This window comes from Trachypithecus francoisi, unplaced genomic scaffold (assembly GCF_009764315.1).
Source record: "Trachypithecus francoisi isolate TF-2019V2 unplaced genomic scaffold, Tfra_2.0 Lachesis_group11, whole genome shotgun sequence".
Classification (NCBI taxonomy): domain Eukaryota; kingdom Metazoa; phylum Chordata; class Mammalia; order Primates; family Cercopithecidae; genus Trachypithecus; species Trachypithecus francoisi.
Window position 1 is genome coordinate 9301708 of NW_022681456.1, and position 25318 is coordinate 9327025.

Sequence of the window (25318 nt, forward strand, 5' to 3'; positions counted from 1 at the left end):
CTTCCGGGGTGATGAAAACGTTCTGGAGTTAGACGGTACTGATGGTTGCATGACACTGTGAATGGACTAAATGCCACTGAATTGTATACTTTAAAATGACTATAATAACTAATTTTGTGTTATGTGATTATTATTATTTTTTGAGATAGGGTCTTGCTCTGTTTCCCAGGCTGGAGTGCAGTAGCATGATCACAGCTTACTGCAGCCTCCACCTCTTGGGCTCAACTGATCCTCCCATCTCAGCCTCCCTTGTAGCTGGGACTACAGGACACTACTACACTTGGCTAATTGTTTAGCATTTTTTGTAGAGACAGGGTTTCACCACATTGCCCAGGCTGGTCTCAAATTGCTGGGATCAAGTGATCCGCTCTCCTTAGCCTCCCAAAGTGCTGGGATACAGGTATGAGCCACCATGCCCAGCCATTATGTGAATTTTACTACTTATTTTTTATTTTTACTTTTTTTTATTATTTTATTTATTTATTTTAGATTGAGACTCTGTTGCCCATGCTGGAGTGCAATGGCACAATCTTGGTTCAATGAAGCCTTCACCTCCCAGGTTCAAAGAATTCTCCTGCCTCATCCTCCCAAGTAGCTGGGACAACAGGTGCCCACCACCACACCCAGCTAATTTTTGTACTTTTAGTAGAGATGGGGTTCTGCCATGTTGACCAGGCTGGTCTTGAACTCCTGACCTCAAATGATCCACCTGCCTCAACCTCCCAGAGTGCTGGGATTACAGGCCTGAGCCACTGTGCCTGGCCTGATTTGTTTGTATTGCTCTAGATTTTCACACTAACAAGTCAACATGATGTGAAACCAAAGCCCCCAACCAGCCCTCAGTGGGAGTTTTGACTAGCACAGACCTCACAGTTTTGAAAGCAAATGTCTTCAGGTAGGGCATGAACGGGCCAGCTGCTCACAGTTCCTACTGGTCATGCCTGGCCACTCCACACCTTTATCTCAGCCACCTGGCCCCTGGAGCCTCCGAGTGTGCAGACCCCGCTTTAGCAGGGAAACGCCAGATCAGAAGACGGTTGTTTAAATGAATAGGTTTCATTTGGAGGAGCCGAGTAAACCATAATAATAACAGCAGTAACTAGTAACTAATGAGTAGCTGCTATGCACTAGGCAGTGTGCACTAGGCAACCTTTACACACATTTTCTCTCCTTTCATCCTCCCAAAACCCAGTGAGGTGGGGACCATCATGATCTCCCCACTCCAAATGAGAACGAGGTTAGGAGAGTTCAAGGGACCTGATCCCGGAGCAGAAGGGGACTGACTCCAGGGTCTCAGCCTGCTAGTTGATTGTTCGCTGTCACTCACTGTGGCATGAGCACCTCAGGGCCACATCAGGACTCCCACGAGCCCAAGGCACTTTTGCCTCCATGGACCCCTTCCTTCATAAAAACACATTACAATTACATTTTATAATGACATTGCATAAAGATGATTTTTTCTCCTGATTTTGAAAGAAATTAAAACATTTTCGTAGGCCCTTGAAAGTACTGAGGGCCCTAGGCTTTGACCCTGCTGTGCCTAATGGGTAAGTCAGCCTTGTGTATGTTTCCTCCCAACACAAGGTCTTCCGGTTTAGACTTCTAATTAAAATCAAGTTACCGAGGTATGGCCTTTCAGGATGGAGGAATAAATTAAATGCAGAGACTCCTCTGAAGGAAACGGCACGCTGAAGACACTGAATAGTGAAATAAATCTTGGGTCAACTTCATTGCGGCCTCCTCCGGCTTTTCCCATTGCAGCGATAAAGCCAAGGTCTCGAATGCTTTTACAGTTCAGCTCCTTCCCACGGTCATATAAGTAGCCTTTTTCCAACAGCAGCTTCAGCAAGGCAATTGGCTGCTGCGTGCCATATTCATCCACCTTGATTTTTATAAAAAAGAAAAGAGAATAGTAGTATCGCAAAGCGGGAGTCAGAAAGGCCTTGGCTGACCATCCGAACTCAAGCTCATTTCTCCCGTCACTCTCCAGGGCACCTCGGTTTCAGTTTCACAGGGCTCCTCAAAGGGTGCAACTGTATACATCCATCTGTGATTGTGCTTTTTGAAGTTTGTCTCCCTTACGATACTACGGCTTCATGAGGGCAGGAACTGCATAGGTGTTGACTACACAGCACCAGCCTCATAGGAAGAGCTGAATAAATATATGTTAATTCAATTAATGAACAGGTGGATAGATGGATGGATGGGTGGATGGATGGACAGACAGATGAATGGACAAATGGATGGATGGGCAGATGGACAGACAAGAAGTCAACAGTGCAGTCCCACCCGGGGTGTGATATGCCTGTCCACACATCGACACTTCTGTTTCTTTTGGTTTCACCTGTTTCAACTCAGGGGCTTACAAAGCATCAAGCCTTAAGCCAAGCATTTGTCCCTTTCTTCATTTAACATAAGCAAAGACATTGGGTAATTAATTCATACACTGATAATGACAGACAGATTGGCCCATCCATTGAATGGACAGATGGATGGATGGATGGATGGATGGATGGATGGATGGATGGAGATGGATGGATGGATGGATGGATGATGGATGGATAGATGGATGGATAGATGGATGGATGGATGGATGGATGGATGGATGATGGATGGATGGATGGATGGAGATGGATGGATGGATGGATGGATGGATGGATGGATGGATGGAGATGGATGGATGGATGGATGGATGATGGATGGATGGATGGATGGATGGATGGATGGATGGATGGATGGATGGATGGATGATGGATGGATGGATGGATGGATGGACAGATGGATGGATAGATGGATGGATAGATGGATGGATGGATGGATGCATGGATGGATGGACAGGTGAATGAACAGACGGGTAGATGGATAAATGAACAGCTAGATGGAAAAACAGACAGACGGGCAAAGAGAAGAATAGATGGATAGATGAATAAATATATGAGGGAATGGACAGATGGATGGTTGGATGGATGAACAGATAGGTAGGTAAATAACAGATAGGTGGACGAAAAGACAGACACATGGATGGATGAAGGGAAGAATAGACTGATAGATGAATGAACATATGGATGGATGGATGAATGGATGGATTCTGGCTTTGCATACAGTCCTTCTGGAAATAGACTTTCAGAAAAAAAAATGGTTCCATGAAATAATGTAAATTTTAATTCTAGTATGCTAAGAAAACTTTGTACTTCTCAGGCTCTGTCCCCAGAAACATACTCATAAGGCAGCCAAAGTTTTTCTTCCTTGAAAAGTCCAGCGGAATTCTTGGGAAGTATCTGCCCTGATGCCTCCCGTGTACACGGGACCAACATCAGTATTATTAAATTAAAGAAGAGCTCCTTTAGAAACTACTTCCTCAAATACATACTGAATTTAGTTCAAAGGCTGCCGGCTACCTGCTTCCCTCCTCTAAGAAACTAGGGAACGTGATTAGTCAGGGCAAGGTCACTCTGTGTAAGAACAGCATCCCAGGCACATTCTGCCCTAGGCTGGCTCCCTGCAGCCTGCGCCCTGCAGACATTGCACAGAGGTAAATACCAATGTTCTCATACTCACTTCTAACACACACACACCCATGCAAACACAAGCACTGTCTTGACCCATCCCTCCATCTGCTTGAGCGTCTAACTACCCTTGGCATATTCATGTCATCCATGAACACCAGCAGGCGTTTTCCCATGGGCGGGCCGTAAGTATCTTTGGTTCGCTTTTCCACATTTGCTTCTAAATTTCTTTGGATATCCATGGACGTGGTGCGGGAGGAGAAGTTGACCATTAACACAATCTGAAGCAGAAAGAGATGATGTGAAAAGCCAGCCTTTTCTTCAGGGTAGCAGCAGTAAACATTTGCACACAAGCTAGCAACTATTTTGCAAATCCCTCTGAACTAACTTTTTAATAACCCAGTGTGAGTCTGTGCTTCATTATTTTCTAAGTGCTAAAGCAAGAGTTCCTCTTTCCTTTCAGCAGATTGTATGAGTCAATAGCGAATTGTCACATGTGAGCCTTGGGGACAATGTGACATAGAAGAAAGTAGACTGAGGGTCTTGTTTCTGCACAGTTCTAGCAAGGCGACTTCCAAAAAGCCATTCAACCTTTCAGAGCCTTGTTCTTCTCACTTGTAAGATGATTGTAATGACATCTTTTTGGACTACTTCATAGAGCAATTGCATCGTATGAGATGCAATATCCAACAGTATTTTCAATATGACAATATTCAAACATAAATCACTATCATGCTGGCTGTATCTAAACAGGTCAAAAACAGCATGAACAAGTGGTTCAGGCTTTGGGACTAACTGCAGGTGGGAAGGGTGAGGGAAGACCTCTGGATGCTCACGCATGTGTCCTCAGCCCTCCTGCCATGCTTAGGCTGGCGAGAGCTCCTTGAGTAGTGGTTCTCACACTTAACTAATTATGCATCAGCTCCACCTGCAGGGCATGTGCCACACACCTTGCTGGGCTCCATTTCCCAGAGTTTCCAATTTGGTAGATCAGGGCGCTTTTTGGTTTTTTTATTTTTAGGAGATAGGGTCTTGCTCTGTTGCCCAGGCTGGAGTGCAGTGATGTGCAATCATAGCTCACTGCAGCCGTAATTCCCAGCCTCAGGTGATCCTTCTTCATCAGCCTCTTGAGTAGCTGGGACTACCAGGCACAAACCACCATGCCTGGCGGTCTGGGATCTTTTTTTTTCTTGAGACAGAGTCTCGCTCTGTCACCCAGGCTGGAGTCCAGTGGCGCAATCTTGGCTCACTGCAAGCTCCGCCTCCCGGGTTCACGCCATTCTCCTGCCTCAGCCTCCCGAGTAGCTGGGACTACAGGCGCCTGCCACCATGCTCGGCTAATTTTTTTGCATTTTTAGTAGAGACAGGGTTTCACGTGTTACCCAGGATGGTCTCGATCTCCTGACCTCGTGATCCACCTGCCTCGGCCTCCCAAAGTGCTGGGATTACAGGTGTGAGCCACCACGCCCGGCCTCTGGGATCTTTTAAACAAGTTTCCAGTGATGCTGAGGCGGCCAGTCTGGGGACCATACTTTGAGAACGAACCTCTGCCTTCCATAACTCTCTCCATGTAGGGCACCCAAAGTGCAGGTGCACACAAGCTGAACGTGTTGAAGCTGAATGTGTGCCTTGCTAAAGCGACTGTGTTCAGGTGCACCTGGCTGGGCTGATGAGCACCAGCTGCAGAGTCCTGGGGGAGGGGTGTTGTGACAGAGGCTCCCAAATGCGGCATCCTAGTGCCTGACTCCACAAACCCGTAGGTCCCCCTGGCTGTAAACCCCGCCATGCTCCCTGTGCCCATCTCCATGTTTATCCCACCACTGCCTGTGAATCCCTACAGAACAGATCTTCACAGCTTGTTCACTTCACTTGTCCTGTGCACCCCGCAAACTCCATGCTGGGTACATATCTGACCCCCTACAAATTGGACACGTAACTGGCTGAAGGAAGGAAACACTTGAAAAGTTTTAGAAACCCAAAAATGATAGTGAATAATGTGACAGCCAGCCTCTAAGACGGCCCCAGATACTCCTCGCCTCCAGGTGTGCACGCCCTGGTGCAGGCCCCTCCCACACTGTATCAGGGTGTATAGGGTGGATTCTGTCTCCCCCATAGATTAGGGCAGAAGGGAGGGTATGTGACTTCCAAGGCCAGGTCATAAAAGACATCATAGCATCTGCTTTGCCACCTGTCTTAAGCACTCACTCTGGAGGAAGCCAGCTACCATGTTGAGTACACCCAAGCCATCTCTGCAGAGGGCCCCATGGTGAGGAATGGAGGCCTCCAGCCTTCAGCCATCTCAGATGAGGATCTCAGATGAGGATCCTCCAGCTCTAGCCAGGCCTCCAGATGTCTACAGCCCTGGCCAACGGCTTGACTGCAATCCCATGAGAGCCCGAGCTAGAAGCCCTCAGGTAAGCCACTCCCACATTCTTGACCCACGGAAACTGTGAGATCAGTGTTTGTTGGATGAAGCTGCTATGCGCTGGAGTAATTTGTTACACAGCAATAGATAACTCATATGAATAATGACTTACATTAGTTTCTTCACTCAGATTTTTGAGGAAATTCTGGGTAGTGGCTGTCTTAGAAGTGCCAGATTCACCAACAAAAATAACAGGTTGCTTAATTTTAACCATTTGTTCCAATATCCAGGTAGACCGAGTGGTATCCACTGTGTGAACTAAAATAGATATTAACAATAGGGGCATCTCAGCAGCTCCAGTAGGGTGAGCACTGGGGGAACGTGGAATTGTCCTAGAACCCCACAGATCCCATAAAAAACAGCAGCAAAGGCCAAGACATGAGCTCAGAAACAGTCACCCATTTAAGTGTATAATTTATTGACTTTGGCACAGTTCTACAGCAGTGCAATCCTCACCACAGTCCAGGTTTAGAACACCTAAGCTGTTTTTAAGATGCAATTCTGACTTATACACAGGATATTAAAAACTCAGCTTCTCTGTTGTTGACATCACTCAGACCCCTGCGGGATTTAACTTCCTGACCAACACCTTCCTCTGAAGAGACAGTGAAACCACAGCATCACGTGTGGCTCCCTCCTGCACTGGCATGTTTGCATCCTGATGGACTCCTGAGAAAACAGGGACGTCCCACTCTACAAGCTCAATGGACCAAAGTCAGACACATGCTTTGTGAAATTATTCAGCCCATATTTTATCTAAACAGCCAGAGGGATGCATTCTAAATGTGGCTCAGTATATAAACGCCCATGGCACACAGCTTTTCAAGTGAGCGCCCTTTATAAAACACTGCCTCATTCCTTGCCGTTTGGTCCCCACCCAGACAGCTCTGCGGACTGAAGATGAGCCTAGGGAAAGGCAAGGGGAGGCGAAACAGCATCTCATCTACCTGTGGGGATCGGCCTGCTGAGGAAAGAGCCACGGAAGATACTCAGAGCCAATAGCTGACAAAAATACCAAAGAGGTCACCCTCTGTGCCCAGGAGGGCCCACGACTCACCCTCTTCAATTCTTCTCTACCAGCTCTCTGCGTAGGACTTAGAGGACCACAGGAGCCATGGGATCTTCTCTGCCTCCTCCTAGAGTGAGGATCACACACTCCTAAACCCAGGAACAAGGATTTGACTATGACTTACCCAGGATGTCGATAAATTTCCTCTCGGGGGCATGAATATACTCTGGAACTAATTTACTCCATGGGACCCACTGATTCCGTTTGTTATCAAAATGAAAGTCATACAAGGTTGGAAGTTGACCTGCAGGAAATAATGGTTGATTTCACTTGAATCATAAACATGGAAATGTAAAACCAGTTCTGGCACATGCTTGAAATGAACTAATGTTGCGTGTACCGCACGGAGGCCATAGTGAGTACTTCAATGCTGCTCCTTTACTGGACAGATATCGAGTACCTTGAACTAATGCTACTCATCACTGGACACATACCAAGTATGTGGAGCTTATGCTTCTTGTTCACGGGACAGTCACTAATGTGACTTGTGCACTGGTCAGGCACTTTCTGAGTATTTTCTTTTTTTTTTTTTTTTTGTTCTTTTTTTTTTTGAGACGGAGTCTCGCTCTGTTGCCCAGGCTGGAGTGCAGTGGCCGGATCTCAGCTCACTGCAAGCTCCGTCTCCCGGGTTTATGCCATTCTCCTGCCTCAGCCTCCCGAGTAGCTGGGACTACAGGCGCCCGCCACGTCGCCCGGCTAGTTTTTTGTATTTTTTAGTAGAGACGGGGTTTCACCAGGTTAGCCGGGATGGTCTCGATCTCCCGACCTCGTGATCCGCCCGCCTCAGCCTCCCAAAGTGCTGGGATTACAGGCTTGAGCCACCGCGCCCGGCTCTGAGTATTTTCAACTAACGCTTCCCATTCACTGGACATACACTTCCCTGCGAATACAATAGTGAAGCAGACAGCCCTGGTCCCTACCCTTGCAGTTGTTGGAGGGCCAGGTGGGGGACAGATACAGGCAAGAAGTGGCCATTTTAGTATGGAGCCGTAAGTGCTGCAGCGGGAGATGTGCAGGAACAGCGGACAACGCGGGAAGGCAGCAACCCAGGCGGGGCAGGGGAGAGATGGAAGCTGTGGGTGCCCGGGTAATCACCATCGTCTCCACCCAGGCCATGCAAGGCTTTACTTGAGTGTGTCTAAGAGTTGACGGGATGGTAGAGAGGGGGAGACTGAAGATGAGAGAGAGAGACTCAGATGGAACGAGGAGCCTGGGAAGGAGGAAGGGGCTGGGTTGGCCTTGGCTGGGGTGGAGTGGGGGTGTCCTCTTCCACTGTAAAAGGAGAAACGTGAAGACAGGAGCTGTGGGCTTTTCCGCTGGAAGGAGAGATTCCTATCAGACAGCTTCTGCTATTCCTGTTGAAGGAGGAAGAAAAATCAGCTGCGGAGAGAGGGGAGGGGCAGCGTGGAGATGTGGGGAAAAGGCCCAACGCTCCTTTGGAGCCAGGAGTGAGGGTGCCAGCTGGGGACTGGGATTTATGGAGACATCTGTCTCTGTGGCTGCGTGGTCTTCTCCCTGTCAGCCCCTAGAGAGGCCGAGAAGACAGACTTGGGGTTTTCTCAGAGGGATTCAACAGGACAATGAGGCATTTGGGGGTCTCAGGCAAGAGTGACTGAAGTGAAGGCCACCAGCCAAGGAAGTGAGGATGCAGGGAAGGAGCACGTATGGGTGCTTGAGGTGACAGCAGACACTGGGGCAACAGAGTGGCCATCCCCACGAGGCCAAACAGGAGCACAGTGGCCCGAGTCACAGAGGCAGAGTGGGCGGAGAGCAGGATTCGTGACACAGACATGACAGTGCCAGAGGTCACCGTCGAGGGTGTGCTCGAGGACCTGGAGGGCTGGAGTTGTGAGCAGGTGTCAGGAAATGGGATGCCCACCGGGCCATTCAGGCCCCCAAGATGAGGGCAAATGAGGGAGGCAAGCCAGGGAAGCAGGCCAACATCGTCTCCGAGTAAGGGAATTGTAGGCGGCGGCAGCGCACAGCCAGCGTGGCCGGCGGAGCAGAAAAGCACTCCCTCAAGGGAGACTTCAGCTCTGGAAAAGTGCACTCAGACTCCCACCGAATACAGCAGGGACTTGTAAAACATCTTTGATTTGCTCCATGACTCTCCATTAGAAAGACCAGAGGTCATTTCATTTTAAACTTTAAAAAGACCACCAGGTAAGGAGTATCAAATACAACTTCAAAAGCCATCTACATTTCAAGCCATGCTCAAATAGCAATAAGAGATGGACAAAAAGAGTCCTAGCACTGCATACAGACTTGGAGAATGCATCTTTTTCATCCTGTATGACTCACTGAAGATGCACATTTTTGTGCAAAAACATAAAATGTTAATTTTATGATTTCCTAGGAACGATTTACAAATCCACTCTTGATTGTCTACTGTGCAAATACTCAGGAATACAGCAGATGAATTATACGGTAGAAATGGAGAGAGGTGGTTAAAAATAAAAATTAAAAAACAGATAGGGAAGCCCACAGGAGAAGAAACTCAAAGTCATGCAGAATGTGAGAAGTTTAAAGAGCAAAGGAATCAAGTGCCTACGCTGAGGCAAGAGAAGTTGACTGTCATCCAGAAAGACCATCCAGAGGGCTTGGGCTTCTACCACAGCAGTCGATGCATTTGAACTGCTTCTGGGGTTTCCATCATGTGCTCTGACCATTGCATGTTTCTCTAAAGAAGCAAACAACCTGGAAAACTCATACAGACAGAAATATGGAAAAGCTTGTTCACTTCCTCCAGAAATTTAACCAAAGGCACTCAGAGCAGGGAAACAGGTGACACTTGGTTCCCACCTGGCAGTTCCCCAGGGTTGGCCCAAACTCCTTCTGTGTCAACAGTAGACAAAGAAGCAAGGCGTTTGATATATTCGTCAAATTTCATCCTTCCATCCTCAAGCAGGGAGGCTCCCAGAGAGCAGTAGAGAGCCTCCAGGAAGTAGCACTCCAGCAGGTCGAGGTCTTCTATTTCTCCTTCTAGTAACGCATCCAACATCTTGGCTAACTGGGTTACCTGGTTCACAGGAAAACATCTGGTTCAGCTCACTTAGTCCACCCCCACAGTCCACACCCACAGAGTCCATTCCAGTCATAAATCCTGGGATCCCAGGTCCCAGAGCGATGGCAGCATATGATCCATCATGTTGGTTCCGACAGATGGAACCCAGTATCTTGACTTGCACAAAAGCAAGCATGGCGCCCTCCTTGGCACTGACCAACAATGCTGTTTACCCTGTCTGGCATCTTCACTCCCCTTAAAACCCTACTGTGAGCCTGTCTTTAGGAAAGAATTTCTTTTTGCTAACAGCAGGGATCATTTCTTACCATATTGAGGTCTGTCTGAGGAACTATTGTCTTCAGCTTCTCTGTTTGTCTTCCATCCACTATTCCTTCCACTATCACATCCATGAGATAGGGCACATATTTCTCAAAGAGACTATTCAAATTGTATTGTTCCACCTATAAAAAAGCAGCATTCCAAAGCATTTCAAGGGTTCGTTTATTTAAATGGAAGTTAGTGGAAAGCTGTTCCTGCCCAAAGAGGATTGAGCAACATCTTCTGAGGAATGTTACATCCGGCAGGTGAGGAAACCCTGATAATAGTGGCCTATATTAGCAGAGAGATTTGTCCTTTACAATGTGCTTTCATCTCATCATGAAGTGTTTCATTTCGCTGCCACAGGGTCTACCATGCCCTTGGGGAGGAAGAAGGGAAGAAAACAGTTCCCATTTGACAGGAAGAGGCTGATCATCTTAGAGTTCAAGTGACCACAGTCATCCAGCAAAGACTGTAAAGCAGCGAAGGCCCCCTCCCTATCAAGGCACCAATCACCACCAGGGATTGCATGGGTCCTGAGACAGCTGTCTCCCACAGGACAGTGCCTCAAATGGTTCTATCATGCTTCCTTTGTTCCGCTCTTCTCTGGCATAATTATGTCCTGGTTTCCATTCACCTCCAACCTAGTAGCCCTCCTAGAGACACACCCAGACCACCTGTGTTCCTTTGAGAGGGTGGTCATAGCATCCTAGGTGTGGTTGAGCCACAACCCGAACATGACTGTCACATCCATCTCTGCACTTTTCACAGAAGCCTTTTGTTAAGACAACACACACTTCTGGTCAGTCATCTGTTTTGTAAATAAAGGTTTATTGATACCTTTATTTATTGATAGCCATGCCCATTCGTGTACAAATTTCTGGCTGTTTTCATGCCACAACAGCAGAGTTGAGTAGTTGTGAAAGAAATCATATTGCCCACACAAAGTCTCAAATATTTACTATCTACCCCTTTACAGAAAAAGTTTGTCAACCTCTGGTCTAGACCAACCAATCCAATCATTACCTATCCCACTGGCTATAAATTATCTGAAATCAAATAAGTGTGTCTGCCATGGGCCGGGCGCGGTGGCTCAAGCCTGTAATCCCAGCACTTTGGGAGGCCGAGACAGGCGGATCACGAGGTCAGGAGATCCAGACCATCCTGCCTAACACTGTGAAACCCCGTCTCTACTAAAAAATACAAAAAACTAGCCGGGCGAGGTGGAGGGTGCCTGTAGTCCCAGCTACTCGGGAGGCTGAGGCACGAGAATGGCATAAACCCAGGAGGCGGAGCTTGCAGTGAGCTGAGATCCGGCCACTGCACTCCAGCCTGGGCGACAGAGCGAGACTTCGTCTCAAAACAACAAACAACAAAAAAAACTGTGTCTGCCATGTTTTCACTTAATTTGTGCTCAGGGACATGGGCAGGTCAAGGACAAGGTCATCGCCTTCGACTACAAACATCCCTCTGGACTACGTTATCCAACTAGCCATCAATACTGATAACTTTAAGTTCATTTTAGAAAAAAACTTCACCTTGTTTGGTATTTGCTTAACCCATTTTTCCCAGTAAGGTCTATATTTCAAGTTTTTAGGATCCACATAAACCATTCCACATCGAGAGACAGTTGCAGGGGAGGCATACTGCAAATCTCCAACCTGGAGAAATAAAGAAAATCAATCATGGCTACAGCTATACACAAGATAAACTAGATGTTTAAGGACCTTCTCTTGTGGAAAGTTTTTACAACTGCATGAAATCCAAATCATACCAAAATGAACACAGCTTTCATGAGGTTTTTAACTGAACACCTGGGATTTTGATGAGATTACACACTTCTGATGTAACATCTTTTTAGTTTTTCTATAATCAAATTAATGTGAAAATATGTTGTAGAATATCTGACAAAAAATAGAAAAGTATAAAGAAGAAAATAAGTTATCCAAATCCCACCACCTAGAAACAAATGTTGTTTTGAAGTGTTTTCCAGTCAATCTTTTTTTTTTTTTTTTTTTTTTTTTTTGAGACGGAGTCTCGCTCTGTTGCCCAGGCTGGAGTGCAGTGGCCGGATCTCAGCTCACTGCAAGCTCCACCTCCCGGGTTTACGCCATTCTCCTGCCTCAGCCTCCCAAGTAGCTGGGACTACAGGCGCCCGCCACCTCGCCCGGCTAATTTTTTTGTATTTTTTTTAGTAGAGACGGGGTTTCACCAGGTTAGCCAGGATGGTCTCGAACTCCTGACCTCGTGATCCGCCCATCTCGGCCTCCCAAAGTGCTGGGATTACAGGCTTGAACCACCGTGCCCGGCCAATCTTTTTTCTTTATTATTTTTTTAACATAGTTGAGATCAGGCAGTATAAAACTTCATAATTACACAGCTAAACCAGATATATTAACAAACCTAGCTCTCTCTACAAAAAAATATAGTTCAGTCAGCTAATCAGATAGTAATATGTACAAATATTCCATGTACCCACCAATTTTACAGTTAGAAATGGCATTAATACTAAGTTAGAATGAAAGCAAGTCCCAGGGCCACACCTATGAAACAAGCAGTCCATATCCTAAGCAGGAGATAGAGGGCTTTGGAGAATAGTCTCCAGGAAATAAAGGAGCTCGACAAAATACTTGATATGATACAAAGTTTTAAAAAAATGAGGTTAAGATAAAGGCAAATAGTGTGAGGAAAAAAAAAAAAAAAAGGAAGGCAATTACAAACTCCAGACAAAGCAAATGGCTCTAAAAGAAAGTAAATGTAATCACAGTATATTAGTTGGTTCTTCAGTAAATATTTCTATCTTCATTATAATGTAAACATTATCTACTGTTAACCAACTTAGCAATATACTATTCTGATGTTAGTGTTATAAGAGATGAATTCTTACTTTTGTAGCAGTCAGTTGATAGATAATGTATGAACTATAATATGTATAAAGCAAGAATATCATGCTAAGCCAGTTACTTATAGACAGTAGGGTAATCATGAGAAGAAACAATTCATAAAAAGTAAAAGTAGTCACCTCTGGGATAAAGAGGGATGAGAGGAGTAAAGAACAAAGAGTTATACTCATTATAAACCCTTATGTATTGTTTGTTTTTAAATAATCGTCTATATTTACTACTACTTTAATAAACATTTACATTTTTAATTACAAGAAAGACTTATGTTCAAATTTACTTTTAATCACTACTTGCCTCAAAGAGCAGGGCACAGTGTGCTTGGAGCCGGATGCGTTCCCCATTGGCCAATGTCAACAACCTGTTGTCATCCATCACAGAATTCATGTTTTCCACCCATAGAGCATCCACATCACCATCAAATAAAATATACCTGCAGCAATCAAAGAAAGGAGAGGTATGGGTCCTAGAGAGTTTCCAATTATGGAACTTGGTATAACCTTTCCATTCATGTTGAATGTCTTTTTCCCAGGGTTTTCTAGCCAGGATCTGAGACACAGCACCCTAGCTGGCCCACAGGTTTAACTGAATGGTACATAAAAAATTGTTTGAGCCTGTAATCCCAGCACTTTGGGAGGCCGAGGTAGGCGGATCACGAGGTCAGGAGTTCGAGACCAGCCTGGCCAACACAGTGAAACCCAATCTCTACTAAAAATACAAAAAATTAGCCAGGCGTAGTGGTGTGTGCCTGTAATCCCAGCTACTCAGGAGGCTGAGGCAGGAGAATAGCATGAACCCAGGAGGCAGAGGTTGAAGTGAGCTGAGATAGCACTACTGCACTCCCGCCCAGGCAACAGTACAAGACTCCATCTCAAAAAAAAAAAAAAGTTTGAGTTAGTTGCCAATATTTAAGAATGAGGGAACTTCACACAAAAATCTGAATTTCTCACTTCTTGGGCAAACTGGAAGTTCTGAGCACACAGACCTGGATTCCTTCATGGGAACAATGTGCTGATGCTGAGGAGTGGCTGCCTATGGAGACAGAAAGTGTCATAGTCCCTGCCCCTGCCACAATGCCTACCTCATTCTCCTACACCTGAGGCTGAGTATCAATTGCTATTGATCACTGGTTTTAACCCCTGGTTTCCTGTGGTACAGTCAAGAGTAAAGAAAGTATTTTGGATATCCATGTGTAGTGGGTCGAACGGTACCCACCCCCCACCAAAAGATGCGTTCACCTAGAAGCTGTGACTGGTGACCTTGTTTGGAGAAAGGCCTTTGCAGATGTAATTAAGGATCTCAAGATGCGATCATTCTGGCTTACACAGATGAGTCCTAATCTAATGACAAATGCCCTTATAAGAGAAAAGCAGGAGGAGACATGAGACACGCAGAGGGGAAGGCCAAGACAGAGGCAAAGATTGAAATGATGTGGCCACAAGCCAAGGAACACCTGGAACCACCAGAAGCAGAAGAGACGAGGATTTGCCCTAGAGCCTTCAGAGGGAGTGCAGTCCTGCTCACACCTCTTTTTAGACTTTTGGCCTCCAGAATTGTGAGATAATAAATGTCTGTTGCTTTAAGCCACCTGTTATTTGTTATGGCAGGCCTAGGAAGCTAACACCACCATGTAATTTGCTCCACTTCACTCATTTGTGCTACCTGCTGGGTCCCTGGGCAAATCTGAGTTTACAAGCCCTGGTTTACACACCATGCGTGCTGGCAGCACGTCTACTTCCAAGGCCTCAGGTATTCAAGCTTCGGGATGGTTTCATTTTGTGGCTATACTGGGTGACACCTCATGCAGCGAAGCCCGTCTCCACAGGACAGACACTATTCTACTGTGCTGAAATGGTGGTTTGATCGTGCCTCCATTTCACTCACTGATATAAGTAGTTGGATTTTTTTTTTTCAGCATTAACATTTTGGTTTATTTCCTTCCCATATCTTTTTTCTTTTTAGCTTTTTATTTTTAAATAATTTCAAACTTACAGAGTTACAAGAATAAAATAGTATGAAGAACTCCCATATGCCTGTCAGTCAGATTCCCCCACTGTTAACGTTTTTTTACCAGATTTGCGCTCTCTCTTACTCTCTCTCTCTCTGAATCATTTGAGAGTCAATTGCAGATAAAATGCCTCCTTCCCCTAAATATTTAAGCAAGTATTTCCTAAGAATAAGCACCTTCTCTTACACAACCACAGCAGAATTATCAAACTCAGGAAATTTAATATTGATACAATACTATTATCTAATATATAATCCACATTCAAATTTCACCAGTTGTCCCTATAGAAAATCTCCATTTATATTCATTATAAGAAGACTCAAAGGCCAGGCGTGGTGGCTCACCCCTGTAATCTCACTGTAGGAGACTGAGGCAGGAGAATCCCTTGAGCCCAGGAGTTCAAGACAAGCCTGGCCAGTACAGGGAGACTCTCTGTCTCTACAAAAAAAGCAAAAATTAGCTGGGCATGGTGACATGCACCTGTAGTCCCAGTCACTTGGAAGGCTAAGGTAGGAGGATTGCTTGAGCCTGGGAGTTCGAGGCTGCAGTGGGCAGTGATCATGTCACTGCACTTAGCCTGGGCAACAGAGCATGACCCCGAAGAAGAATAAGAAGGAGAAGGAGGAGGAGAAGGAGGAGGAGGAGGAGGAGGAGGAGAGGAAGAAGAAGAAGAAGAAGAAGATGAAGAAGATGAAGAAGAAGAAGAAGAAGAAGAAGAAGGAGGAGGAGGAAGGAGAGGAGGAGGAGGAGGAGGAGGAGGAGGAGGAGGAGGAGGAGGAAGGAGAGGAGGAGGAGGAGGGAGGAGGAAGGAAAAGGAAGGAGGAGAAGGAGGAGGAGGAGGGAGAAGAAGAAAGAAGAAAGAGGAGGAGGAGGAGGACAATGATGACAACGATGATGACTAGATTCAAGCAACCATCAACAGATGCTCAAACCATTGGGTGAATGGGTGAAGGTTGGATGAGAAATTTACTTAGTGATATCTCCCTACATTTGCATATCAACTGCAAAGAGGAAAATGGCACCTTAACCCAATAATCAAGATTAACACCACCCATAATAGGGCAACCAACACCACGTGCCCGTGATGAGATGCGAAGGACACAGCATCGCTCCTGCGGCCTTCCTGTCAAAGAGCCATAGCCTGAATCTAATTATGAAGAAGCAACTGACAAACCCAAACTGAGATCATTCTCTAAAACAGTTGGCCTGGAATCCTCCAGAACAAGAAGGTCATAAAAGATAAAGAATCCTGAGGAACTGCTCAAAATTAAAGAAGGCCAAAAACAAGATGATGGAACTCAGTGTGGAATCGTGGGTTCATCCAGAATCAGGGGAAAAGTGCTAAGAAGCTGTTTTTAAAGCCATGAGTCGGGACTCTGGACTCTTGTTATTTAAGGATTTTATTTATTATTAATGGGATTTGATTAGAACATAAAATCGGAACCATTCCTGCGTTACAAAGAGATATTATAGGACCAACTAAAAGCTTTTTACCTTACACACCCTCAGAGCATTTATTACCTTACACACCCTCAGAGCATTTCTGTACTTGGCCTCACTCGGCCTTCGCCATGGCACGTGATGATGTCATCAGGGCACCATCAACCACGTCTACAGATGGAAAACCGTGGCTCGGGAGGGCATTCCTGCATTTTCCATGGCACTTTGCTACCTTTCTTTGACTCTTTGACTCTTTTGCCATAGAACATGGTGACCAGGCAGCTTGATGGCGGCTGTATTCGAGGACTTAGAGTCACACAGATCAGGGTCAAATCCCTGGCCTTGGGGCACGTTTCTGATCTTTTCTAGGCCTCAGTTTCCTCTGTGGTAAGCTGGGAACAATCCCGGTACCTAGCACATTGCATCACTAAGAAGACTGAGGTCACACGTAAAAAGCACTAAGACTGGACTGCTCACTTCCGAAGCACAGGCTCCAGGATTGAACTCTAAGTCTGCTGAAATCCAAGCATGAAGCTACAATGTATAGTCCTGCCACCATTTTGTTTGTTTGTTTGTTTGTTTGATTATACTTTAAGTTCTAGGGTACATGTGCATAACGTGCAGGTTTGTTACATATGTATACTTGTGCCATGTTGGTGTGCTGCACCCATCAACTCGTCAGCACCCATCAATTCATCATTTATATCATGTATAACTCCCCAATGCAATCCTTTCCCCCTCCCCGCTTCCCATGATAAGCCCCAGTGTGTGATGTTCCCCTTCCCGAGTCCAAGTGATCTCATTGTTCAGTTCCCACCTATGAGTGAGAACATGCGGTGTTTGGTTTTCTCTTCTTGTGATAGTTTGCTAAGAATGATGGTTTCCAGCTGCATCCATGTCCCTACAAAGGACGCAAACTCATCCTTTTTGATGGCTGCATAGTATTCCATGGTGTATATGTGCCACATTTTCTTAATCCAGTCTGTCACAGATGGCCATTTGGGTTGATTCCAAGTCTTTGCTATTGTGAATAGTGCCGCAATAAACATACGTGTGCATGTGTCTTTGTAGTAGAGTAATTTATAATCCTTTGGGTATATACCCAGTAGTGGGATGGCTGGGTCATATGGTAATGTTGAGCTAATTAACATTAACTAACCCAGGCTCTTTCCTACCTACAAAGATACTCACTTTCGCTCCTTCTTATCCGTTGGCCTGTTGATTTCCCTGAAGATGTTTGACAACACCCCATCGGTCCAGTCTCGGGTGGTTGGGTCCAGGATGCCATAGAGTTCTATGACACTCACAGCTTTGGGGTTCAGGATGTACAACTTTGTCATCAGCCCAAGCCTAAATCAAGAGAGGCTTTAGCCATGGTTCAAGCAAACTAAATGCATGAGGAAAACAGTCTGGGTTCCCTCTGTGAGGAATTAGATGTTTTGAATTCAAGCCACAATTTAAAATGCAACCCATGCAAACTCTTCACTGGGCTTCCCTTCACTGTTAGTGCTTTCTTCTAAACATAAAGCAACCACATTTCACCAAAAATGTGGCCACAGCACAAATGAAGTCTGAACTAGAAGCACAGCTTCACCTCTGGAGGGCGCCAAGAAGCTAACTTTCATGTATATTTCATGTTTATGCATATTCCATATTCATATATATGACATTTAAGTAAATACCTCAGAATTAAGGGCGTATAGGAGACCATACTCAGTCATCCAGGATAATAACAAAGCTTTGAACTACAAATGTTCAATCCTTCTTACTTGCAGAACAACATCTGCTCTGTGTTGACTTCATGGATCAAGCAGACAAGGCACTTCTCACCATAGTGCCTGTAAATCCCCCCAGCCCTAACCATAGGATTAATTCAACCAAAGAGAACTAAATATCACATACTCCACAGTTCACAACCAACAAATCAGTAAGTCATAATAATGTACATGCTATATTAGACATACATACGTGTGTGATAGTTCTATAAACTATTTAACAATGAATGAATTAAAGAATGAAATGCAGATGGCCGCAGTACAGCCCACTTAGAGTCAGTAAACCACTGTCAGCTGGTTTTCTCATATGAAACATATGAAGAAACAATGGGAACAAATGACATACACTTACTCTTTAGATTTTATAGACTGCCTATTAAGTCACAAAAATTATTGGCTTGATTTAGATTTTTGCCAGACTGTCAGCATCCACGGAGGTCTTTCTGGAATCTAGTTATTGCTTAGGAGAGAAGCGAGGAGTCAGGAATCCACTTTCAGTAGAAGGCTTTCAATTCACTGCAGGCTTTTATGACATACTCTCTCTCTCTCTTTTTTTTTTTTTTAGAGAGAAGGTCTCACTCTTTGCCCAGGCTGGTGTGCAGTGGCACAATCCTAGCCCACTGCAGACTCAAACTCTTGAACTCAAGCAATCCTCCCTCCTTAGCCTCCTGAGTAGCTGTACTACAGGTGCACGTCACCACACACAGCTAATTTTTTTTTTTTAATGTGGAGACGGAGTCTCATTATGTTGCCCAGGCTGTTCTCAAAATCCTGGCCTAAGTGATCCTCTCACCCCGGCCTCCCAAAGCGCTGGGATTACAAGCATGAGCCACCATGCCTGGCTCCTTTATGATCTTCAATGTGGGAGTGTACGATCACTTTTTCCTTCATGAAGAATTGCCCCTGAAGGGCTAGAGATTATAAGGGGAGGTGACATTCTTTTTCTGGCCACTGTGAAACCACAGCAGTGCTGCATAAGGTGAATCCTGAATTACTTTAAGGAAGCAATTTAGACACCAAAAAACTATGACTTCCGTTCATTTTCACAATATCCTCATAAGATAGTTTGTGAAACTCTCATTTCACAAATGAACCTATTCACCATCTGATGCACAAGCGGGTTGCTATTTTGCATTCTAAAATATCTTTTTTTTTTTTTTCTTTTTTGAGGCAGAGTCTCGCTCTGTCGCCCAGGCTGGAGTGCAGTGACGCAATCTCGGCTCACTGCAAGCTCCGCCTCCCGGGTTCACGCCATTCTCCTGCCTCAGCCTCCTGAGTAGCTGGGACTACAGGCGCCTGCCACCATGCCCGGCTAATTTTTTGTATTTTTAATAGAGACGGGGTTTCACCGTGGTCTCCATCTCCTGACCTTGTGATTTCGCCCGCCTCGGCCTCCCAAAGTGCTGGGATTACAGGCGTGAGCCACTGCGCCCGGCCGCATTCTAAAATATCTTAACTGAGTCTGCAATGAAGTCAGTAAAAACACGCTGAGTCAAAAGGGGTGTGTATTACAAATTTACCCTCCCAGGAAATCAGAGAGCAAAGTGGGACTTGGCAATACTGCCACCAAACATATACCGTGAGCCCCCTGGCAGTCAGGCCCTCCCCACGGAGGTCATACTCACTTGGTCTGGGCCTGACACAGAGTGTTAATGACGACGGACTTGCCCCCTCTGGTGGGTCCCACCACCATCGTCGTGTGGCGGGTTAACATGGTCTCGAACATTTGAACCACTTTATCCACCTGCGGGACAAACAATGGCAGTTGGGCTAAACCATGATCTTTTCCTGAAGCAGTTTTATTGAGATACAACACACATGCCTACAATTTACCTTTGAAAGGGTACAAGTCAATGGTTTCCAGTATATTCAGAGACTTGTGCAACCATCCCCATGAGCAATTTTAGAACTTTTTTTTTTTTTTTTTTTGAGACGGAGTCTCGCTCTGTCGCCCAGGCTGGAGTACAGTGGCCAGATCTCAGCTCACTGCAAGCTCCGCCTCCCACAATTTTAGAACATTTTTATCACCCCTCCCCGCAAAAAACCCTGAACCCATCTCTCCCAATCCCCTTTCCCCCAGCCCCTGGCAACCACTCATCTACTTTCTGTCTCTATGGATTTGCGTATTCTGGGCATTTCATGGAAATGGGATCCTAGAATGTGTGATCTCTCACATCTGGCTTCTTTCGCTTAGCGTGTTTTCAAAGCTCATCCATGTTGCAGCACGTGTCAGCGCTGTATTCCTTTCTATGGCCAAAATATATCCCATGGCATGGACAGACCACATTCTGTTTCAGCAGTTGATCCATCAATTGATGGATGTTGGGTTGTTCCCACTTTTCGGCTATTATGAATAATGCTGCTCCAGACATTCGTGAACAATTCTGAGCAGATGTTCGTCCTCACTCTTGGGTAGATCCCAGTAGTGAAATTGCCAGGTCTTATGGTAACTCTTGGTTTAACCTGTTGAGGAACTGCCAGGCTGTTTTCTAAAGTGGCTGCATCATTTTACATTCCTTCCAGAAAACACATGCTTTCAAACAACCAACTACAGAGAAAATCAGGGTCAAGAAAGGCACAGAAAGCTCTCATCCACGGCTGGTACCCGGTGCCCACTGCCCAGGCCTGAGGCCTCTGGTAGCCTGACACCCTGAAGCTGCCTGACCTGAGGCAACCCCCCAGGCCTGGAGACTCTGGGCATTTACATTCTCAGCAGGACTCCGCCAATCAATACGCATTTGGCTTAATGACAACATATACAACTTACAGGCTCTTCAGAGGATCCAAATCCTACCCCAGCAATATCTAATTTAATTTTTTTCTAAGTGTGACTCAGGAGAAAAAAAAAAGGTGAGGTGAGGAAAGAACCTCTGATGGTTGATGCCTCAAAACAAAATATTCGAGTCATCTGATCACATTGTGTGAAACAAAACTACATACATAAATTTAGCCTTAAAAAGGAAGAAATTCTGACACACGCCACAACATGGATAAATGCTGAGAACACTGTTAGTGAAATAAGCCAGACACAAAAGGACAAAAATTTCCACCTATAGGAGGTACCTAGAGTAGTCAACTGTGTAGAGACAGGAAGTTGAGCAAGGTTGCCAGCGGCTGGAGGGAGGGGAGAAGGTAAGTAGTTAACGGGGACAGGGTTTTAGTTTTGCAATATGAAAACGTTCTGGAGATGGATAATGGTGATGGTTGCACAGTAATGTGAATGTACTTAGTGCTACCAAACTCTACATTTTTTCTTTTCTTTTTTTTTATTTTTTGAGACAGTCTCGCTCTGTCACCAGGCTGGAGTGCAGTGGCACGATCTTGGCTCATTGCAAGCTCCACCTCCCGTGTTCAAGCAATTCTCTTGGCCTCAGCCTCCCAAGAAGCTGAGACTACAGGCGAGCGCCACTACACCCAGCTAATTTTTGTTATTTTTAGTAGAGATGGGGTTTCTCCATGTTGGTCAGCCTCCCGAAGTACTGGGATTACAGGCGTGAGCCACTGCACTGGGCCTAACAAACTCTACATTTACAAGTAGGTAAGAGGGTAAGTATTGTAATGTGTATTTTACCACGATTTAAAAATGGGGAAAAATGGTTAAGATGGTGAAACTTTTGTGTATTTTACTATACATATATTTTTAAAGAACTGAAAAAAACAAAAAGCCAATGGAAAGATGCACAGCCACAGTGAGCTCATTTTCCCGGCTTTACCTGGACGGGTAGGACGGCGTAGCCGTTCTCCTCCAGGACCTGCTCTACCGCATCACTGAAGTCAGGGTAGCGGACGCGAGGGCAGTCCAGCCCAGGAAACAGATCCGAAATCAAACTGAGGAAAAGAGGAACATCTTCAAACACAAACTTGGGCAGGTTCATGTCTCGCAGGGCCCTCATCAGCACCACGTCCTGCAGGAAATGAGACACGTTTCCAAGAGATTTCCAAAGGAACCCAGTGCTTTAGACTGTGTTTCCAACCCAGCGGAAACACTCTCATGAAATATAAAATATAATTTTTATATAAACATTTTATACTTTTTAAAAAATTTATACACATTTAATTTAAAATTATATAATTTTAAATTATAGAAATTTATATAATTTAAAATTATATAAGTCCTGTATATATATAATATATAATACAATATACAGAAATTACATAATTTTAATTTTTATATTAAAATATGTAAATATAAATTATATAAAGTTTATATAAGATTATTAAACATAAAATATAAAATATGTATATTTCATATATTTCATATAATATGTACTTCATATTATATAATATACACATATATGGCCGGGTGCATTGGCTCATGCCTGTAATCCCAGCACTTTGGGAGGCTGAGGTGGGCGGATAACCTGAGGTCAGGAGTTGGAGATCAACCTGGCTGACACGGTGAAACCACGTCTCTAGTAAAAATACAAAAATTAGCTGGGTGTGGCGGCAGGTGCCTGAAATCCCAGCTATTCGGGAGGCTGAGGCAGGAGAATCACTTGAACCCGGGAGGTGGAGGTTACAGTGAGCTGAGATTGTACCATTGCACTCCAGCCTGGGTGACAAGAGTGAAACTCTGTCTCGAAAAATATATATATATACATACACACACACACATATATATACACATACATATGAAATATAAAATTTAAAATGAAACATAAATTATATATAAATGATATACATATATTATAATTTTACATAAATGAAATTTTAATAAAATGTATATATGTATATCATTTATATAAATTAAATTACATAAATTATATTTGTATTGTTTATAAATTATATAAATTCATAAAATTTATATAAAATGTTAATATGTATATTATATAGTGTAAATATGTATAAAATATATGTAATACAAAATATATAAAATTTCATGTCATATTTAATAACAATCATATAAATCATATAAACTTAAATATGCATTTTTCAAAATTTCATATGAAAATAAAAATGTAAAATAAAATATATAAAAGTGAAATATAAAATATAAAATTGTATATAAACATAAAAATTAAATAAAATATAAAAAAGGCGCATAGGCAGAGGAGTGAGGCACAACGCTGCGATCCAGCCTAGGGGCGGGGTGGGCCTGTTCCTGGGAGGCCGAGTGTCCTGGTGGGCCGTGCGAGGAGAAGAAAACAGATTTTGGCCAGAGGGAAGGAGCGGAACCTTCCTCCTCCCCACCTTACAGAGAGGGGCATGGTTATCTACATTAAGACAAAGGTTCCTTATCACAGGAAGAACATTTGCCTTGACCTTTAGGTGTGCGCATATATATATATATATTTGTTTTTTTGTTTTTTTGGTGTTCTTTTTTTTTGAGACAGGGTCTCACTCTGTCACCCAGGCTGGAGTGTAATAGTGCCATCTCGGCTCATTGCAGCCTCCACCTCCCAGGTTCAAGCAATCCTCCCACTTCAGCCTCCTAAGTAGCTGGGACTATAGAAGCGTGCCACCACACCTAACTAAATTTTTTGGTTTTGGGGATTTGTTTTGAAACAAATGGGGTTTTGTCATGTTGCCTAGGCTGGTCTCAAACTTCTGGCCTCAAGCAATCCTCCCACCTCAGCCTCCCAAAGTGCTAGGATTACAGGCATGAGCCACTGCACCCAGTTTTAGATGCTTTTATATAAATCTCAAAAACAAAATTTTGAACTCAGGACCTGGCAAGCATCTCTATGTTGTCTCCTAGGGCAGGCAGTCCTGCTTCTTTTTCAGTATTCACTATCTGGAAATGTGGGTATCTCTTCTCTACACATTACCTCCAGGATGTGGAATGGAAAAGGTCACTTTTCTTTTTGTTCTGCCTCTCAGATTCAACACAGGAGCCCTGGGGATTGCAGTTCCCCTGCCTTCTCCAGAAGGAAGAAGGACTGACGTGGGGCTTCTGCTATTTGCTTAATTGTAAAGACATCGTGTTGCAAGCTGAAGGCTGATGTTTCATTTGAAACAGGTGCTTAGGTGGTAGTATTTGTGAATTCTTTACCTTTTATTCCAAACAAGACTAAATAAAGGGCAAGTATAGCTGACTTCAGGGACTTTTTAATGTCCTCTAGTTTCTGCCACTAGCATGATAAGCGCAGTTGAGAATTGCAGCAATTCCAAATATGTGGTTCTAATTTGAAGCAAAAGATGCTAAATCCTGACTCATCCTGTGACATAGATTTACTGAATAAGAACAAAGGTCCAAGTTTGCAAACTTTTGACATGATAAAGAAGCCCAAAGACAATCTAGCAAAGTTAATTTCATATGTGAAGAAACCATCACAGTCTCCGTACAAACAGTTTTACATGTGTAACTCCACCTTGTTGGATGAGAAGAGGGATTTTCCTCCTAGAAAAGGAGGCTGTTTTGTTTTGTTTTTGTTTTTTTTTTTTGAAACAGAGTCTCGCTCTGTCGCCCAGGCTGGAGTGCAGTGGCCGGATCTCAGCTCTCTGCAAGCTCCGCCTCCCGGGTTTACGCCATTCTCCTGCCTCAGCCTCCCGAGTAGCTGGGACTACAGACACCCGCCACCTCGCCCGGCTAGTTTTTTGTATTTTTTAGTAGAGACGGAGTTTCACCATGTTAGCCAGGATGGTCTGGATCTCCTGACCTGGTGATCCGCCTGTCTCGGCCTCCCAAAGTGCTGGGATTACAGGCTTGAGCCACCGCGCCTGGCCAGGAGGCTGTTTTTTACCTCTTTCTCAGAAGTCCTTGGATATTTGGTATTTGCAATGTGTTTTCATTCTTCTAAGGAAGTACCAGATTGTGCAGCAGTTAAGCCTATGAATGCATGCTTGGGTTCAGTGTAAGGCAGTAAAAGAAAACAAGTCAGCTGTGACTGCAGTGACGGGACCATATTCACCTCCCTAGGAGGAGAGACTGCT

The 25318-nt window shown here is 44.6% G+C and overlaps 1 protein-coding gene across 1 annotated transcript in view; it reads right to left on the bottom strand.

The window, feature by feature from the left end:
• DNAH10 (dynein axonemal heavy chain 10) overlaps positions 1 to 25318 on the bottom strand; it is a 188383-nt gene that overhangs the window by 58923 nt on the left and 104142 nt on the right. Inside the window, exons 37-47 of the mRNA XM_033220158.1 lie at positions 22159 to 22350; positions 20071 to 20189; positions 17862 to 18020; positions 13520 to 13655; positions 11861 to 11983; positions 10331 to 10465; positions 9803 to 10019; positions 7125 to 7244; positions 6044 to 6189; positions 3635 to 3787; positions 1622 to 1882 (exon numbers count right to left, since the gene is read on the bottom strand). Of these exons, the coding sequence (XP_033076049.1) occupies positions 1622 to 1882; positions 3635 to 3787; positions 6044 to 6189; positions 7125 to 7244; positions 9803 to 10019; positions 10331 to 10465; positions 11861 to 11983; positions 13520 to 13655; positions 17862 to 18020; positions 20071 to 20189; positions 22159 to 22350 (1761 nt within the window). The remainder of the gene's footprint in view (positions 1 to 1621; positions 1883 to 3634; positions 3788 to 6043; positions 6190 to 7124; positions 7245 to 9802; positions 10020 to 10330; positions 10466 to 11860; positions 11984 to 13519; positions 13656 to 17861; positions 18021 to 20070; positions 20190 to 22158; positions 22351 to 25318) is intronic.